The following is a 20,043-nucleotide window of genomic DNA, read 5'->3' as shown; positions in this document are numbered from 1 at the left end:
ACAGTGTGGAGGTTCCTCAAAAAACTATCCATAGAACTCCCTTATGATCCAGCAATAGCACTGCTAGGGATTTACCCAAGGGATACAGAAGTGCTGATGCATAGGAGCACATGTACCCCAATGTTCATGGCAGCAATGTCAACAATAGCCAAATCATGGAAAGAGCCTAAATGTCCGTCACCTGATGAGTGGATCAAGAAGATGTGGTGTATATATATATATCTATACAATGGAGTACTACATGGCAATGAGAAAGAATGAAATCTGGCCATTTGTAGGAAAGTGGATGGCCCTCGAGGGTGTCATGCTAAGCGAAATAAGTCAGGCAGAGAAGGACAGATACCATATGTTTGCAGGAGAACAAGATATGTTTGCAGGAGAACAAGAGAAACCTAATAGAGGACTAGGAGGAGGGAAAGAGGGAAAGAGAGTTGAGGAGAGAGACGGACGCAAAACTTGAGAGACTAGTGAATACTGAAAACGAACTGAGGGTTGAAGGGGGAGGGGGGAAAAGAGGTGGTGGTGATGGAGGAGGGCACTTGTGGGGAAGAGCACTGGGTGTTGTATGGAAACCAATTTGACAATAAACTATTAAAAAAAAGAACAAACATATCATAAACCTGATGGAATTGGCTGAACTGAAGACATAGGGGTCGATCATGGGCTGGAAAGTCAGCAATCCTTTTCAGGTGATTGTGATATACTTGGTTTATCTGCCTCTTGAAATTTAATGAAGAAAAAAAAGATTTAGGGATCTTGTTCAAAGGACTCCAGTTCAGTAGATCTAGGGTGGGGGCCCAGAGTCTGCATTTCTTTCATCTTTTTAAAAGTTACTTTACTGTTTATTTATTTTTGAGAGAGAAAGAGCACAAGTGTGAGCAGGGGAGGGGCAGAGAGAGAGGGAGACACAGAACCTAAAGCAGGCTCCAGGCTCTGAGCTGTCAGCACAGAGTCCAAAGCAGGGTTCAAACTCATGAACCTTGAGATCATGACCTGAACTGAAGTCAGACACTTAACTGATTGAGCTACCCAGTTGCCCCAAGAGTCTGCATTTCTTTGTTTGTTTGTTTGTTTGTTTATTTTTGAGAGAGAAAGAGGCAGAGTGCAAGAAGGGGAGGGGCAGAGAGAGAGGGAGAGACAAAATTGGAAGCAGGCTCCAGTCTGTGAGCTGTCAGTACAGAGCCTGATGCGGGGCTCAAACCCATGAACTGTGAGATCATAACCTGAGCTGAAGTTGGACGTTTACCTGACTGAGCCACCCAGGTGCTGCTGGAGAATCTGCATTTCTAACAAGCTCCCAGGTGATGCCAATGTTGATGATCCATGGACCACTCTGAATAGCAAGGAATTAAGCTGATATACCCTGAAAGACGGACCTTATATCATGCAAGCTGTTGCATCAGGAGGATGGTGGGCAAAATTCAGGATGTTGGACTGTGTTAGCAACTTAAACCCTGGCTAAAGTTTCAGGGGAGACATGCTTAGCCTCACACTGGCCTGTGTGCAAACAGAGAAAGAAGAAAATACATCTCTGTTAAGACAGGTTCTCGGTCTGTGAATTGCAATAAAGAAATGGCTGGAATTGTGATAATGAAATTATCTCTATCTTGGTCAACTTTTTAGAGTTTGTCTATATTTATAGAAAACATAAGTGAATGGTGAATAAGTGAACTCACTATAAGAAAAAGCTGCTCAGACCCGTAACCAGCAAAGAAATTGAACCAGTCATTAAAAATCTCCCAAGAAACAAGAATCCTGGGTCAGATGTCTTCCCAGGGGAATTCTACCAGCCATTTGAAAAAGAGTTAAGGGGCACTTGGGTGGCTCAGTCAGTTAAGCATCTGACTCTTGCTTTCGGCTCAGGTCATGATCTCACAGTTGGCGAGATCAAGCCCCACACTGGAACTGCAGAGCCTGCTTGGGATTCTCTCTTTCTCCCGCTCTCTCTGCCCCTTCCATGCTCTCTCTCTTTCTCTCTCAAAATAAATAAACACTTAAAAAAAAAACCAAAATAGAGTTAATACCTATGCTTCTCAAACTCTTCCAAACAAATAGGAATAAAAGGAAAATTTCTAGACTTATTTTACAAAGCCAGCATTACCTTCCAAAACCAGACAAAGACCCCCTAAAAAGAATTACAGGCCAATATCCCTGATGAACATGGATGCAAAAATTCTCAAAAAGATACTAGAAAATTGAATCTAACAATACAGTAAAAGAATTATTCACCGTTGATCAAGTGGAATATATTCCTGGGCTCAGGGCTGGTGTCTTCCCAACACACAAGGGTGTTCTCAGTTAGCATAAATACAGTGTCTGATATCTTCTTTCCATTCCTCTACTTCCTGACTTAAGCCCACTTCCCTTCGTATTTGCCTCACATCTGCCCTGGCTCAGGGCAGCCTCCTTCATCCTCAACTAAGTTAGGCCCCTGCCATGTGCGTTCAGATCGTATGCAGCCTTATTTTCTACCATTCCTGCAGTTGAAGTTACACAATTAAAAGCATGATTTAAAAAATTACTGTCAACTCTAAGTTCCATTAAGGAAGAAATCGTGTCTATCTTGAGTTCGGAAGCATCCCCAGAACTTAAGAGCTCAGCACATACATGGTAGGCACTTGCTCAATAAATGAACAATTATCTTTTTATACGTCTTTCTGCTCCATGAACCAGTGAGCTTTATAAGAGGAAGAACCCAGACTCAATTTATCTTTGTATCCTCGGGTAACCCAAACAATTGCTCAATGCATAATTATTTGGATTGTACCGAACTGAAGTCAACTATGAAGTGGAGCAGTGCCTGAGGGAATGGGCTAGAGCTTAGGAGGAAATTCCAGGGTTTGGACAGGAGAGGGTAACAGTGAGGCCATCGACTCAGGGGCCAGGTATTTAGATTAAGGTGGGTTGCTGGGAGCTGCATCAGCCTTGCTGGATGACAGTCACAGTGAGGAAATGGCAGACGTTTGCACAGGCTCCTGTCATGAGAGGTGAAACTGGCATCTCCTTCTGCTACTACTGCTCATGTGAAATTAAGCCTGTTGTCATTAATTAGGCCTTATGGTGTTCCAAATCGGACCGATATTCCCCACACAGTTACCTCATAAGAAAAAACATTTTCCTGTCCCTGCATAAGAGATGTTAGATCAAAACACTATAGAAGTTTGACAAAAGGCTCTTCTAATGAGCCCTGCAGACTCGAAACATAGGCTTGAAGGGGTTAAAAACACAAGACTTGCATTTATGTCTGGCCTGGAGAAAAGGAGCCTAACTCGGAGATAAAAAAAATAGAAGACAAGGTCAGAACATGGTCCCTTCCCAAGGTCCACATTCTACAAATATCCTTCCTTATACTGACTTCAGTTATGAGGATGGATAAGAATATGGGAAACCCAGGTACAAGGCCAACACACACAGGCCCCCATTGTGCTTGCATCAAAGAAAGAGCTTTCTCAAGCAACTTGTTAACAAGCATTCTTTCTTTTGTAGTTAATGAGCCAAACAAAATAACTCCCAGCCTATCTATATACAACTTAACCTATGTTTTAATCTTAGTTTTACTAATTTAAATAATATGTATGTTATCCTATTTTCTACTAAAAACATCCTGTTATATTCTTGGTTATAAGATTTGCTCAACCTCACTGTAAGTACGTTACATGACTTGGTTGTAACTTGTTAATGAAAAACAAAATCATAATTATTGGCAGAAAAACAACCCATACAAAATAAGATAGGTTTGTTACTTTCTTAATCTGGGGGACTAATGCCAAGAATGAATGGGATGGTTCTAAAATAAAAATACTTCTGTAAAACTTGTTTCTGTACACTTTCGATGATTAAAGCATCTTATCATGAAGTCACTGTAAAAAAATTTCTATTTTCTAAGGTCATGTTACTGCTTGATCAATAAAAAAAGACACCAAAGCAGACAGAGCAGAGATACCTGCCTGGTGATCAAGAAAGAAACTTGTGGCTCTCTCACTCTCTCATGCTGACACCATCCATCCTTCTGGGAACCCTGGACCTGCTGGAGCTGGACTCTGGCAGTGGGTCTCCTAAGGTCTGCCACCAGAAGAGAAAAAATAAAACATAAGTTGGTATTAGCACTGCAGACTGGTTTTAAGTGTAAGGCTAGGAAACCTTGCTAGGCTGCTTTCCAGGAGACAAGCATCACCAGCTGTGCAGAAGTTAGGCCCACAGGGACTTCTGAGAGATGGGAGCAGCTAGCCTGGGTTGCTGGGTTCAAGGGCAGAAATACTGTCTAGGCCAGCTGCTATCCCTAGGCTGTGAACATCCACATCCCCCAAAAGGTAAAACTGAGATCTGACCCGTTGGGGGACAGGGCGGTCCCCATAGTCCCCATTACTTTTCTCTTTCTCATCAGACAGCAAGTAGGCCACAGGGGAATTCCACAGTCACCAAAACAGACAGGAAGTCCAGCAGCAGAAGCCAAAAAATTTTTTTTTCCATTCCCCTCTTTCACATCTGTGACATGCAACCCAGCAATGACAACATAGGATTTAAGTAGTTTCTTTCTTAGTTTCAGCTTTGGACCCTCCTTGGGACTATAACTTGAGAGACAGAAGAGCCTGCAGGAGCACGAAATGTGATAACTCAAGAACAAGGGCATGCTGCAGTAGCTGCTCACCCCTATGACTAAGAACCCTTCTTGATAACCATATCTGACACCTGAATCATGCTTTATGTGTCTGCACACACGATCTCAGGTTATGACACAGGCTCGTGGCTACTGTTTCCTTTCGCCAGAGGAGGAAGCCAAGGCTTCCTTGGAAAGACCAAGTGACCAAGTGACAGCTACTGAACAGGGCTGTTAGGATCCAGTGAGATCTCCTGGCACCACTCCAAGTTCACTCTCTGCCCAAGCTACCTGGACACCTTTCGAGGGAAGCAGGAATAGACCAACAAACAGAGCACAGGCTAAATGTGGCTCCTACTGGGGTGTCTGCTTTAGCTTAATGTTAAGTAAGTTTAAAATGTTTATATAAAAAACAAACGCTGATACCTTCTGGAGTAGGATATAAAAGCATAACTTTTTTAAGTTAAAATGTGAAATCAGACTTTTAATTGAGAATATAACAATGTTGGTTCATTAATTGTGACAAATGTACTGCAGTGACATAAGATGTAAATCACAGTGGAAACTGTGTATGGGTATATGGAACTCTGTACTACCTCTACAATAATACTCTAAATCCAAACGTGTTCTGAAGTAAAAGTATTAAAAAGTGTGAGATATTAAAGAAATGGCAGAATCTCAGGTTCTGCCAGAGATACCTGCTCACAGTCCTCTTTTGTTAGAGGTACACAGAGGCAATGTTTATAAAGCTTGCCCATGTCCTATTGTTTGCAAAATAGAAGGGCATTCTACAGCATTCTTATGTCTTAAGGGAAGAACGAGAAGGCAGAACACTACATATTCTTTCACTGTCCTCTCTGGGTCTCTGTCTCTTCTTAGCACCCCAAGAAGAATAAGAGACGAACAGCTACTTAGCCCACCCCAGGTTCCCACCAGAGGAAGGGATTCTATTATAGAGTCAGCTGAAGCACCTCACCCTATTCTAGCCTCCACAACATCTTCCAGAGCATGTTATCCTGGCACACCTCCAAATTATCTGGGTGGAGCCGCAGCCAAAGTAGTGAGAAATCATCCACCTACAGTAAGTCTGGGAAGCACACACGTTGGCACCCAGCACACACCACCCACCAGCGGTGGGCTAGTCAGCAGGGGAGCAGGGTGCCTTCTCAGGGATGTCCATTTAGTACTCCAGTGTCCATCCAGCACAGAGACCTAAGCAATTTTATAAGACTGGGGGCACATGGGTCCTGCTGCTTCTGAAACATTCTTCAGCCATCTGGGAAATAGGCATTGGAGTTCTACCTTAAGTTTGAGAAAGGGATTTAAGCTACTGTTTTCTCCCAACTATAAAAGGACCAACATTCAGATGTTCCTTATGATCACTTGGCCCTATTTTTGTACAGTTTAGGATGGCTGTAGGGCTCTAAGTTGGGGAAAGTGAAGGAAAAGGAGAAAAATCCAGAAATTATTTTCTCTAGCTACACCTTAAATAGTCACAGAATTTTTATCAGTCTAGGAAATGGTTTCCAGAAACAATTTTAGAACTGACAGTCAAGAACGTGGACTTCAATGACTAAGTTAAGCCAAGGGATTTTTACACCACTATCACCATCTTTATAATAAAAACAAATATTATTCATTGCTCAATATAATTTAGAGCTCTTAAGATATTGAGAATCTGATTTTGGCAATGGAAAAGATGCATGAAGAGAGAATAAATAGGAAAAGCAAAAGGGAGAGAAAATAAACCAATGGGCAGTGCTCTCTGGATCTTGACAGATAGGGAAGGCTTCATAAAGAAGATGGGGCTTGAGTTGAACACTGGCCTTGGACAAGAAGGGAGAGAACAAGCCAGGCATGGAGGATGGAAGAAGGAAAGGCACAGGAGCAGTATGTGCATAGCATGTTGGAAAAAAGGAGCAGGTGAATTTGGCTGGAATGGAGAGCTTCGGTAGTGGGGTGATGTGTGGTGGGCTTGGAGAGATAGGAGGGGATTTATGGAGGACAATTGGATAGGAGTTGGTGACTAAGATGTGAGACACAAGGAAGAAAAAGAAAGAAAAGGAGGAGGAGGAGGAGGAGGAGGAGGAGAAAAAGGAGAAGTAGGGGAAGAAGGAGGAGGAGGGAGAGAAAGCAAAGGAGAAGAAGAAGGAGGAAGAGGAGGAGGAGGAGTAGAAGTAATAAAAGCATCCAAGTGGACTCCCTAATTTCTAACTTGGGTGACTGAGAAAATGATCACATTCCCTGCAGAATTTTTCATCCCCTTTCTCAACAAGATTCCTCTCATTCTTTTATTTCAATTGTTCCCCAGAACTAAAGAAAACTCCATCTGAGCTGGTCCTGAAAGTGAACAACATAGGATTCTGGTCCCTTAATTTTGTAAAGAGTGAGGATGGGGTGCCTGGGAGGCTCAGTTGGTTAAGTGGCTGACTTTGGCTCAGGTCATGCTCTCACAGTTCATGGGTTGGAGCCCCGCATCAGGCTCTGTGCTGACAGCTCAGAGCCTGGAGCCTGCTTCTGATTCTGTGTCTCCCTCTCTCTCTGCCCCTCCCCCACTTACGTTCTGTTTCTCTCTGTCTCAATAATAAATAAAAACATTAAAAATTTTTTTTAAAAGAAGTGTAGGTGAGGATATGTGACTTGCACATGATTATACAAGGGAGCAGGGGCAGACTGGTACTGGGACCTACTGGATCTGATGACAGAATCCTAAACATAGAGCTTATGGGGAAGCACCACACTTATTTAGTGGATCCTCTTTGCAGATAAGGAAACTGAAGCCTGAAAATGAAGAGTGACTTCCCCAAGGTTAGACAGTCAATGTGAAGCAAGATAAGACTAGAACCTGACTTTCTCCCTAAAATGAACAAATCAAGAGACTATAGATGCTGGCAAGGATGTGGAGAAACAGGCACCCTCCTACACTGTTGGTGGGAATGTAAACTGGTGCAGCCGCTCTGGAAAACAGTGTGGAGGCTCCTCAAAAAACTATCCATAGAACTCCCCTATGACCCAGCAATAGCACTGCTAGGGATTTACCCAAGGGATACAGAAGTGCTGATGCATAGGAGTACATGTACCCCAATGTTCATAGCGGCACTTTCTACAATAGCCAAATCATGGAAAGAGCCTAAATGTCCATCAACCAATGAATGGATCAAGAAGATGTGGTATATATATATACAATGGAGAACTACATGGCAATGAGGAAGAATGAAATGTGGCCATTTGTAGCAAAGTGGATGGACCATGAGGGTGTCATGCTAAGCGAAATAAGTCGGGCAGAGGATAGATACCATGTGTTTGCATTCATAGGTCTAACAGGAGAGACCTGGCAGGGGACCATAGGGAGAGGAAGAGGGAAAGAGAGCGGGGGAGAGTGAAGGACACATATCAAGGGAGACTACTGAATACTGAAAATGAACCATGGACTGAAGGGGGAGGGGGAGGGAGGGGGTGATGGTCATGGTAGGGGGCACTTGTGGGGAGAAGCACTTGGTGTTATATGGAAAGCAATTTGACAATAAATTATTAAAAAAATAAAAAATAAAAATAAAAAAGGGGGGGAAAGAACCTGACTTTCTGAGTCTTGCTCTAGAGCACTCCCTGCTCTTCTACTTGCTGTTTAGTGTTTCATCTATGTGTGCACATGTGTTTGAGCAACAGGGGCATTTTACTGGAATGACATTTTCTTTGTGGATGTACCCCAAGGTATACCTCATTCGACTCTTCATACAATAGAAATAGTAATTTAATATTGCTTTTGTTGAAAATCCTGAGTTTACTCATGACATATATGATAGTTAGCATATCTCTCCATCTCTACCCCAACCACGTCTGGATTTATTTTGGGTCAAATTGTCTTGGCTCAACTCTGAGGTCTGTGCTTCTCCCAGTCCTATCCCTATGTTATCCTCCCAAGGCACAGAACTGATCTGATGCCTTTTTCATTTGAAATAATTTAACCAAAATTAATAATTTGTAAGCTAAGAAGAGAGGATTGAGAGTAAGGGGAAAAAAAGGACACTCATGATGCCAGGTGCTCAATGAATTTCCAAGAAAGCAGAGAATAAAGGAAGGAAGAAGAGACAGAACACTGGGGGAAATGGGAGAATGGCCTTGATGAAAAAAAGGATTTTCACTGAATGAAGGGACAACATTCTACCCACTCCATCAAGGTTCCCGGGGAGGCCTGAACAAGACCCAGCACTTTAGTCCCAGCCTCCTGTGGCTAACTGGAAAAACTCCCTGTCACTCAGGAAACTTATGTTACGTCAATCTCAGAAACCACCAAACATCCAGTGACTCTTCCCACTACAAAATACTTAGAAAAGACAACAGAGCCCCTTCCTGTCTGTTGAGAGAGGCACACAAATTATCCTAGACATTTTTATCTTCTACAAATCCCTCCTCACTCTAAAGGGGTCTGCCTGACAATGTGCCATCCCTCCCGAGGACCTGTGCTGCCCAGGGACAGGATTCAGAGAAGCTTAATCATCTCCAACCCACTCCTGAGGCCAGGATGGCTTAAGCCAGAGCACCTGGGTTCCTCCTTTCTCTGGGGTAGAACAAATGGACAATGCCAGCCAGGGTAGACATTGGTATATGGAGCCACGCTGGGACAAGAACTCTATTTGTTTGGTGTTCTGGGAAAACACAAGAGGAAATGGATTTTAACCAGGAAAGAAAAAAATAACCTGCCCAGATCCGAATGGCAGCCAAACTACCAGTGCAAACAGACAACTGAGGAAGGGACTGGCCATGCTTCCAAGGAAGGTGGTCCCTGAAATGGTGGGGATGGTGGGGAGGCCATGGGACAGGGTGAGAGCTACAATCACCTCATAGAAACAGTAGCCATTTTGGCACCGACCATGAGTGTCCCTTTGATCAGCCAAATGTTTTGTGTGTAGCATTCAGAATTCTAAATCTGGAAGGCAATAGAGAAAAGCAACCATGTCTGAGATCAAATGAACTTTATATTCATTGGGTACTCCTACCTGCTGCTGCTCTATTGCTAAAATATCTTGAAATCTCTGTGCTTATATATGAGAATCTGTTGGCCTTTTTAGCCTTCTACTGGACCCTCTGACTTTCTATCCCCATTTCTCAGGCCAGTTTGCCATTCCCTAATAGGGAGACAACTAACTGTGCTAAACAGACTGAGATAAGTCCATGAAAACATGTCATTGCATGTCAGCAAAGCTCTGAAAACACAAATTACCCATAGGACAGTTATATGTCTGATGGGACTGCCTTCAGGTGTACTTCATGCTAAGAACAAGGAAAGGACCATACTGGCCTAGGGCGGACACTGCCCCATCCTTGCCCCTTACAAAAAGGTCAGTCCAATGACATATCATCTTTATCATAACATGATCAAGACCCAGAGACAGTAAGACCTGCCTTTTGCTGTTGCCCTGACTCCAGTAGTTCACTATATATTGCACATAGTAAAGTGGTGTTATCTCATAGATCTTCTAGAAGGAAATTCCATCTTGAAATCAATTGAAACCAACCAGATCAAGATGCATCTAACGATGCACCTTTGTTAATGCATAAAGCAATAAACTCAGAGGTGAGAGCCGGGAGAAGCATGCTCCAAAGTTCAGGGAATGGTCACACAAAGAAAAAGAATGCTTGGCTGAGGAAAAGAAATGTCTTTCAAAGAAAACAAGAGCCTAAAGTCCCTCACTCCCCTTTCCTGGACAGCTGCCTTTTTCTGAGATGCCCAGCTTATTTGGGCAAATCACAAGAGAAGAAGCTTTTAACTACTTGCCATAAGCTGAAGAAAAGGGATACCACTTTTTGGAAGGTAAACCCAGGGTTTTGGTGCATGGTTGTTGAATTTCTGACAGTCTCCCAGAGTATTTTCAACCCAAGGTATAATTTTATAAAGAGCTATGGTTTTTTTTATTTTTAAAAAAATGTTTATTTTTGAGAGAGAGGGAGAGTGGGGAAGGGGTGGGGGGTGGGCAGAGGATCTGAATCAGGCTCTGTGCTGACAGCAGAGAGCCCAATGTGAGGCTCAAACTCACAAACTGTGAGATCATTACCCTTCTGAAATCAAATGCTTAACTGACTGAACAACTCAGGGACCCAAGAGCTTGTTTCAATTTGTCTATCTATAAAATACATTTTGATGAGATTTCATTTTCTCTGAAACTTCCTGTTTCCTTCCTGTATGGAGTTAGTTAACTTGAAATTTCAAAGTCATTGAGGTAAGGGTGGTATATTATACATATTATATTATATATAAATCCCCAGGTAGTACTTTTTAATGGCCATCCAATAGAAGGCATGAAGTCACAAACTCCCAAAAATAATTTAAACTATCAATTTTGAAACTAGAGAATGTGACATACCAGAAGGTAAAATGACTTGCCCAGAGCCATATAAGGACAAAAGCGGGGACTTAACCTACCACCCTGACAAGTCCAGGGTTCTTGTTACCTCTCTGGTGGCCAAAAGAAGGGCAGTATTTTGAAATTTTAGACCAAAAAAGGCAGTGTTTTTTAAATTGACTTAAATCCAAAAGACAAATCTATCTGCTTCTACAAAGAATCAGATGAAAGGTAAGGGAGGGATCAAAAGGCAGTGAATAAATGAGTGGGGAAAAAAGCCATTCAATCGTTCTTAATTTAAGAGCTATTCAGATGCCATAAAGGGCGTAAGAAGGACAAGTGTGCTCAAAGTTTAGAATTTTGCTTTCCATGACTGCAGCAGGACCGTGTATTTAACTTTGAAAATGGGAAGAAGAGGTTCTTCTGTTTCACTCAATCAGTGATATTGCATCAACCAATCCCTGCAGCTTCCTTGTGCATCTGCCTGGAGTCACAGGGTGTTTCCTGCTGAACCTGAATGCCTCCTCCAAGCTATCTCAGCCCCTCAAAGTCTTCCCTTCTGGGCCTTTCCCAGAAATAAATTGTGGGTGGAAGCTGTAAAACACCAGTTCTTCCGAGCAGAATAACTCCACTGGCTGCCACCAGAGGCCAAGGCACTTGGCAGGTAAGACTCATTAACTTTAACCTTTCTAGATTTCTGCTAAATTGATGATGAAATTTCCTAAAGGCTTCTCAGACAAGCATTTGGACTTGTCTTCTTTGGGCATTTTCTGGTGCCGTATTTGGCTGCCACTGTGGCAGGTCATTCGTGTTTGGTGTAAGGAGAACGTGATTAAATCCATGTGGCGGAAGGCAGCATTTCCAAGTCTGAAAACAGTCACAGAATCATAGACCCTTAGGGCTAGAAAGTACCATAGACCTCTTCTCCATCATCTTTATAAACTGAGGCCCAAGAGATAACATACAGAGTTGGGGATAAATAATAACTCCATGTGGTGTTCTTAAGATTGATATCATGTAACCTCTAAACTAGAGTGAAAATTTTACAGTGTTTTAAGAGTTTCCTAAGTTGGGGCTCTCAGATCTTTATCTTGTTTCCAGCATCTTGTACCTGATATTTATAGCATATCTGAACATCTAGTTAGCCCTGAATGTCTAGTCCCATATGCCTTCAGTGCTCTTGTGGACACCTGAATCTCAATCAGGCATATGAATTGCAGCAATATGAGATGGGCTTCATTTAGGAAAAATGGAGTGATTGAATTATATTGCATTTTATGTGATTGGGTGTCCCAAACCCTGTGGCTGAAGTGGGGGATTGTTTCTTCTAAAAAGACCTTGATAAGGGAAATCTGGCTGGCTCAGTTGGTAGAGCATGCAACTCTTCATCTCAGGGTCACGAGTTCAAGTTCTGCATAGGGCATGAAGCCTAGTATAAAATCTTTTTTAATTAAAAAAAAAGAAGAAATCTTGATAAAAACTTTGTCCTCACCATTTTCCTCTTGATCCTGGAGCTACTCAAAACATCAAATCAAACATTCTTGGGGGTAATGGAGTATTTGTTGGTTTTCTTCTGGGCTCATCCCACCATCCTCAACAGAGCTCTTGCCAATCATGGAAAAGAATCCCATTGAGTCCTTCCCTTCTCAGGCTTTCCAGCAGCCTCTCTTGGTGACTTCTCAGCAAGTTTGAGAGCCAGACTCTGGAAGCGTTGGTGCTCAGAGTGTGGACTGCAGACCAGCAGCAGCAGCATCTCCTGGGAGCCTGTTGGAAATATAGGCTCTCAGGCCCCTTCTATGACCTTCTCAGTTAGAATTTGCATTTAACCAGGTCCCCAGGTGATTAGTAGGCAGATTAAGGTATGGCCTTAAGGGACCATCACCATCATGACTCTCTGTATTCTCCAGATGCTGAACTTCTCTGCCACTGGACTTTCATTAATTCAGCATGTACCCAACACCTATTATGTACCAACACGAGGCTTGGGCATGGGAAAAAACAAAAATAAGACATAGCCCTTGAGGAGCCCATGGTCTGATAGGGGCAACAGACATGAAAACAGTGATATATGATATGAGTGGAGTACAATGGGAGGACAGGAAAATGACATAACTTTGCGTGGAGAAATCTGCTATACTTCACAGAGAAAGCAAAATTTGGCCTGGCTGTTCAAGAATGAATAGTTCATCAGCCACAGGGAGCACTGCATAAGAGAGTGTGAGCAGAGGCAAGGAATTGTGGACCAGCCTGACATTAGAGAGGCAGAGGCTATGACTCTGTCTCCAGATAGCGCTTCATGTCCCAGGGAAGGCCCCGGGCTTTGCTGCAAGCCAATGGGCTTGGGAAATATTTCTACACTGAGCATGATGATAAGAATGTGGGTAAATATCTAAACATCACAGAAGCCTCTTGTTGACCTCTTACACCTGAAGCCCTCTTCCCTGGCTGCAGACAGCGTCCCTCCAGGATCTTTTAGGACACCCCTTTTCCCCAGTACAGTGGCATAACCTTGCATCTTCCTGGCTCTGCTTTCCGTCCCACATCCTTCCTTCACGCGTACCAGGGAAGTTAGCGAAGACATGGAAAATAATTTGGCTTTGGATTTGAGGTCTCTCCCCCCATTCCCTGTGAGAAGGAAAGGAGAAGAGAAATGAGTGTAGAAGTTGTTTTTTCTGTTCAGATTTCTCAACGGTCATGTCTTCAACTACGATATTTTTCTCCCTCTAAGTCTGATGATACCTTTTCTCATAGACTAAACTTTTACTTTTCTAAAATTTATTACGAAATACATTAGTCATTGAAAGAGCGGTATAATGAGTACTTGTGTGCCCCTCAGCCCTTTTTAAAAATCAATGATATGGTTGTTGCTAGAGGAACAAGGAAAAGGGTGTTGGTCTTTAGTGGGTATAGAGTTTTAGTTTTGCAAGATGAAATAGTTCTAGAGATCTGTTGTACGATAATATGAATATACTTGTCACTACCATATACTGTATGATTAAAAATGGCTAAAATAGGGGGTACCTGGGTGGCTCAGTTGGTTAACTGTCCTGCTCTTTTTAAATTTATTTTTTTAATGTTTCTTTATTTTTGAGGAAGAGAGAAAGACAGAGGGTGAGTGAAGGAGGGGCAGAGAGAGACACACACACAGAACCCAAAGCTGTCAGCACAGAGCCCGATGTGGGGCTCAAACTCAGGAGTCATGAGATGATGATCTGAGCCGAGGTCAGATGCTTAACTGAGCCACCCAGATGCCCTCTAAGTGTTCTACTCTTGATTTCGGCTCAGGTCATGTATGATCTCACGTTTCCTGAGTTCAAGCTCTGACAGTGCAGATCCTGCTTGGGATTCTCTCCTCCCTCCCACTCTGCCTCTACCCCACTCTCTCTGCCCCTCCTCTGCTCTCTCTGTCTCTCAAAATAAATAGATAAAAACTTTTTAAAAATGGTTACGATAATGGGGCACCTGCGTGGCTCAGTCGGTTGAAGAACCTGACTGCAGCTCAGGTCATGATCTCACATTTCATGTGTTTGAGCCGCGCATCAGGCCCTGTGCTGACAGCTTGGAACCTGGAGCCTGATTCTCTCCCTCTGCCCCTCTCCTGCTCCCTCTCTCTCTGCCTCTCCCCTGCTTATGCTCTGTCTCTCTCTCAAAAATAAATAAAAACATTTATAAAATGGTTAAGATAGTAAATTTTATAATATGTATTTTTACCAGAATTTTAAAACTATATACCAATGATACCTTTTACTCCAAACTCATCATCTATACATGCCTGAAAAGGCAAATTTCTGCTGGCTCAATGGCCTTCTTGAGTTACAAAGAGGAAGACTACAGTTCTACTCAGGGTCCTAGAAGTGTAAGAACAAGATCCCACTGAGGGGCAAGCCATTTGAGGGGCTTGGAAAAAAATGAAAGTGCCAAGGAAAATCTTGGCCAGAAAGACGTTTATTTATACTGTGCCTTTTTTTCTAGAGTTAACTTACAAAAATTTTAAATTGTTAGAGGAATCATAAAAGGACAGAGGGAAGGCTGGGGGAGTGCGGGGGAGACCAAAACTACCTGGTCCAGATACACAGCCCTCTTCGGGGCTAGCCTAATTCAAGAGGAGAGTATCTGGAGGATGTCCAGAAGGCCACCTGGGTAGCTTCTCAGGCAAAGCTCCAGAACCACAATTTCTCTCAGAAAGCTTCAAGTAGATACGGAGGGAGCAGCCAATCTGAGATATTCTCCGTGGTGTGTTTCTGGAATCCACCCAGCGCGTGCACACTGAGGGAAGAACCCAGGCTGCCTGTGAGATCTGAGGGCCTGTCAAGAGCATGGTCTATACACACTGTCATTCCACCTGCACGCTGGGGGTGCTTCCTTGAGCTGGAGCCAGAATCTCCTCAAAACACCTTTTGGTTCAGGGACTCCTGGGTGGCTCAGTCAGTTAAGCATCCTGATCTTAGCTCAGGTTCATGGGTTTGAGCCCCACATCAGGCTCTGCACTGATAGTGCAGAATCTACTTGGGATTCTCTCTGCCTCGCTCTCTCTCTCTACCCCTCCTCTGCTCCCATGTTCACTCTCTCTCTATCAAAATAAATAAATAAACATTTGAAGAAAAAGATATTTTCGTTCTATGCCACAAAAAATCATAAACACTCTAAGCCCCAAAGCCCCTCGTCAGCAAACAAAGCTGCAGGAATTTTTGCCTGATAATTTGCATTCAGGGTTAAAACTCACAAGGAAGGGGTCAATCTAAGATCTAGAATCTCTCCAGGTAGCCTGGGGCACACCTGTAGGCTGGGGGAGCCCTGAGCTTTGTCACAACTTTCATTCCTGTGCTCCCATCAAATTGGCTCTTTGAGGAGGGGTAGAAGCTGGTAGAAGTTGGTTTCTGAAGGGAGGAGCTGACCGCCTCCACGCTCCCCAGATGCAATACATCCTCAAGAGAAGGAGGGAGGGGACCTCCAAAGACCTGCCCAGGTTTGGTAACAGCATTTCTCACACTTGTGACAAGACAGGTACAGGATGGCAGGTCACAGGCTGTTAGGGCAGAATCAGACATCTTGGATCACTTGGCCCTCACTTGGTAGGCCAGGGCCCCAGAGATGTTAAATAACCTGCCAATGTCACAGAGCTAGTTATAGCAAATGCAGATCTTTAACTCTGGATCTCCTGACCCAAAGCCTGAATTATTTCCCTTCCAGCACTGCCTCTTTCCACGTCTCCCAATACCTGGTGTGGGTCTGCACAGATGCTAACTTAAGTTGTTGTAATTTCTCCATCTCTGCTCCAATGTTGGGGCATCTGCTGTTCCCTGGGCCTTCTCTGCTTTAGCAGCCCCTTTCTGTGACTCCATCCCTCCCATGGAGGCTCTACAAGACTCACATATGACCCTGGGTCTCGTTTCAGCAATGCAGGTCCTCCATCTCCCAGTCCTTTTAGGTTTCCTGACCTTGCTCCAGGCTGCAGCATTGGCTACAAATGGTAAGTGTCTCCCTGTATTGAATTCCTGGGGCTGATGTAACAAAGGATGATAACAGAAAGGTATTCTACAGTTCAGGAGGCTAGAAGTCCAAAATCAAGGTGTCAGCAGCATCCTGTGTTCCTCTGAAGTCTCTAGAGAGGAATCCTTCTTTACCTCTTCCTAGCTTCTGGTGGTTCCAGAAATTCTTGGTACTCCTTGGCTTATAGCTACATCAGTTTAATATCTGCCTCTGTCTTCACATACTTCTCTGTGTGTATCCTGTGTGTTCTCTTGCTGTAAAACCACCAGTCATTAGATTTAGAGCCCACCCTAATCCTGTACCTTTATGACCTCATCTGAATTAATTACATCTGCAAAGACCCTATTTCCAAATAGGGTCACATTCTGAGGTTCTGGTTGGACATGTATTTTGGGGGGCACCATTTAACTCACCGTACCCCACCTCCCATGCTGAAGACCCCAATACAAGTGAGAACAAGAATTCCTACCTCTCCTTCTCTACCTTAGGGCGCTGGTGATCAGCTAAGCTCTTTGATGGACTCACTTAAGTGTCTACCTCACCAAGAACCAGAAAACCCCCCACATCCCAGTAGCCCAAGCCAACCTGAGTTGGCTTAATCCCTTAATCCCATCCGTAGGTATTCTAGTGGACCTCTGAAGAGCAATTCTGACATCTTATCAAGGATCAAAGGCATTCTTCCCATTCTGTGCTTTTCCTCCTTGAGGCTTCTTGTTAATGCTTCCTAATCTCAATCTTCTGTCTCCTTGGATTTGAGGGGCAGGGGTAATGGCTGAGAAAGAGGGAGACAGAAGCAGAGGGTATCTCAAAGAAATGGTGTTAGATATTCTGCTCCTTGTCCCTCCTCCTCCAAGCACAGACCAGCACAACGGCTGCCATCTCTGATGCTGTGAATCAGGTCAAGGTCCAAGTCAACAAGGCCTTCCTGGATTCCCGGACCAGGTACGTGAGACACAGACACAGAGTACTTCCTTTTCTAGGCTTCCAGTTAATGACAAGCACATCTAGGCCAGCCCTGACAAGCCAGTGAGGAAGCAATTATACAAGCTGTGCTACCACCACCCCCCAACTCCGAGTGTGCGGCAAGTAGGAGTGATCGCCCACAAGTCTTAAAATCCTCAGTCTGTAAATTGCCTTGAAGAGGATGAGTAATCTAATCCTGTAAGCACTTTCTTCCACATGGCCAGATGTTTCCATGGGTCATGCATTCCAGAGTCTCAGAAAGCCTGTCAGTAGAATTTCTCCATTCATTCAACTAATATTGACTGACATAAGCCCAGTTCCTTAGAAGCAGAAGCTGAGATGTGGGTTCATGGGCAGATGACTAATTAAGAATTACTCTCGGGAAATCTGGGAAATCTCTCCCATCATAAATGAAGGGAGAGGGCACAGCTGGAGTGGTCAAAGAAGGAAGTTAAGCGAGGATTGGCTCAGTGATTACACAAAAGGGTACATGTGTGAACTGTCAGCAACTATACCCAGAGCAGCTAGGGCATGGCATGGCAGCACCCCAATGCCATAAAAAGATCCAAGGGCACTTGGGGGACCCCACAGGGCACCAGCAGAGTCAGCCGCCCTCAAACCACATGTTAGGGGCTGGGATCTTCGAAATAAGCAATGCAGACTGGGTCCCAGCCCTCAGGAAGCCCATCGAGCCAAAGGCAGACAAACAAGAATAACCATTGTGTTGAGTAGAAAACAACCTTATTCCTTCCTCTTACTGTCCCTTTCACCAGAATTGGGGCTTCCTTCCTCCTTGGCCCTTGAATGACTTTTAAGCAGTCCCATAACTGTTTTTGTTGACTTTTAGATGACAAGATGTGCCCCAGCCACTTTTAGTCCCAAGAGCAGAGTCCTTTCAAGAATTCAAAGGTCAGCATAAGAAGACAAAGCCCAGAGGCACCTGGGTAGCTTAGTTGGTTAAGCATCTGACTTCGACTCAGGTCATGATCTCATGGGTCATGGGTTTGAGCCCCACATTGGGCCCTGTGCTGACAGTTAGCGCAAAGCCTGGAGCCTATCTTCGGATTCTGTGTCTCCCTCTCTTTCTGACCCTCCCCTGCTCTCACTGTCTCTCTCTCTCTCCCTCAAAAATAAATGAAAAAAAAAAAAGACAAAGCCCAGAGCCTGTCACCTCCCTAGGCTCAGAGCTGCTTTATTAGGCTTATAATGAAAAATGGAGCACAGTCTGCTCATTCCTCCTTCCTGGGCTCCCCACCCCCCCAAACAGGTTTCTGACTTCTTAAGGGGTAAGCTGGGCGGCAGGGAGGAGAGATAGCAGAGGGCAAGGTCTGAGTCACCTCACAACTTAGTGCGTTGAGAGGGTGAGAAGCTCTTCCCCACCTTGGGCATTTATTGGCTAGCTCAGAGATTCTGCTGCCAGTTCCCTGACCCAGAGAAGTTTCTGGCCAGTAGCTTACAGCTTCAACCCTCAGCACAGAAGCTTCTGGCTCACTCTCTCACCTCCCCACAGCCTCTTGAGCCAGGTCCCTTTTAAGCAGGCTCCAAAAGAGGTGCTAGAGGATGTACAGATTTCACACAGTGCTGCCCTGTCTGGCTTAAGTGTGTAGTGCCAGCCTCCACTCCTTCATGCCCTGTGGGCAGGTATCAGGCACTGGCCATGACTCTAGCCCTCCTCTTAAGGCCCTTGTCACTAGAATGAAAGCAGAGAGGAAGCCCTATGGTGGCAGTAGGGAAGTACCTGGTATTTCAGTAATTATCTTCAAATGATAATTCTCTTCCTCCTTAACTTCCATCCTTTTATAGCCCCAAGGTGACACGTAAAGGCCACAAAATTAGTGTTCATCACCTACTTTGCAGGCTGTGCACCAGATGACCAGCCCTGCTTTGGACTTCGTCCCTCCTGGTTAGTGCTTGGACTTGGGGGCCTAGTGGAGACATAAAGAATCACATGTAACCATCTTGTTACACAAACAGTCCAATGAAGGAAACAGAGCAATGGTTGCTACTCTAGGCCCAGGGATCAGGGAAGCCTGATGGAGGACGAGAAGCAGCCAGCCATGTAGAGAGCCAGGGGGATAGCATCCCAGGGACTGGGAAGGGCAAAGGCAAAGGTGACGAGGTGGGAAAGAGCTTAGGGTGCTCAGGAAACAGAAAGAGGCCAATGCTTGTGGAGGTGGTAGACAGGGAGGAGCACATGCAGGTGAGACAGAGAGGTGGACCCTAAGGGCCACTGAGTCAGAAAGCAGATTAGTGGTTGCTGGGGGAGGAGGGCAGGGGAGGAGTTGGAAGTGACTGCTTAACCAGCATAGGGTCTCCTTTGGGGGCGATGAAGATGTTTTAGAACTAGACGGAGGCAGTGATGGCACCACAATAGGAGCATGTGTGTAATAAGCAGATGGATTCATCCATGTCCCAGGGTGAGCAGTGCCATGATCTGCTTTTCGTTCTAAGGGCGCTCCAGCAGCTGTGTGGGGAACAGACAGCAGAGGGGTGGAGAACGACGGGAGCGGGGCAGGACCCTGGTCAGGACCCTGGCCAGGAGGCTGCTATAGCCTTCCGGATGGAGGCGAGGTGGCTAGGTTCAGGGTAGAAGCCGGGAGATAGGTAAGGACTTCCTCCCAAACCCTGGCGGATCCCGAGGAGCCCAGCCCT

General features: G+C 44.6%; 1 protein-coding gene across 1 annotated transcript in view; it reads left to right on the top strand.

Annotated features, from left to right (window-relative positions):
- Positions 1–11,496: 11,496 nt before the first annotated feature.
- The window catches only part of LPO (lactoperoxidase), a 28,249-nt gene continuing 19,702 nt past the window's right edge, over positions 11,497–20,043 (top strand). Inside the window, exons 1-3 of the mRNA XM_029928121.1 lie at positions 11,497–11,602; positions 16,334–16,408; positions 17,283–17,370. Of these exons, the coding sequence (XP_029783981.1) occupies positions 16,336–16,408; positions 17,283–17,370 (161 nt within the window). The 5' untranslated portion in view covers positions 11,497–11,602; positions 16,334–16,335. The remainder of the gene's footprint in view (positions 11,603–16,333; positions 16,409–17,282; positions 17,371–20,043) is intronic.

The sequence above is a fragment of the Suricata suricatta genome, chromosome 17 (assembly GCF_006229205.1).
Source record: "Suricata suricatta isolate VVHF042 chromosome 17, meerkat_22Aug2017_6uvM2_HiC, whole genome shotgun sequence".
Classification (NCBI taxonomy): Eukaryota; Metazoa; Chordata; class Mammalia; order Carnivora; family Herpestidae; genus Suricata; species Suricata suricatta.
Note: the sequence above shows the minus strand (reverse complement) of the source record. Positions and strands in the feature narration are given on the sequence as shown.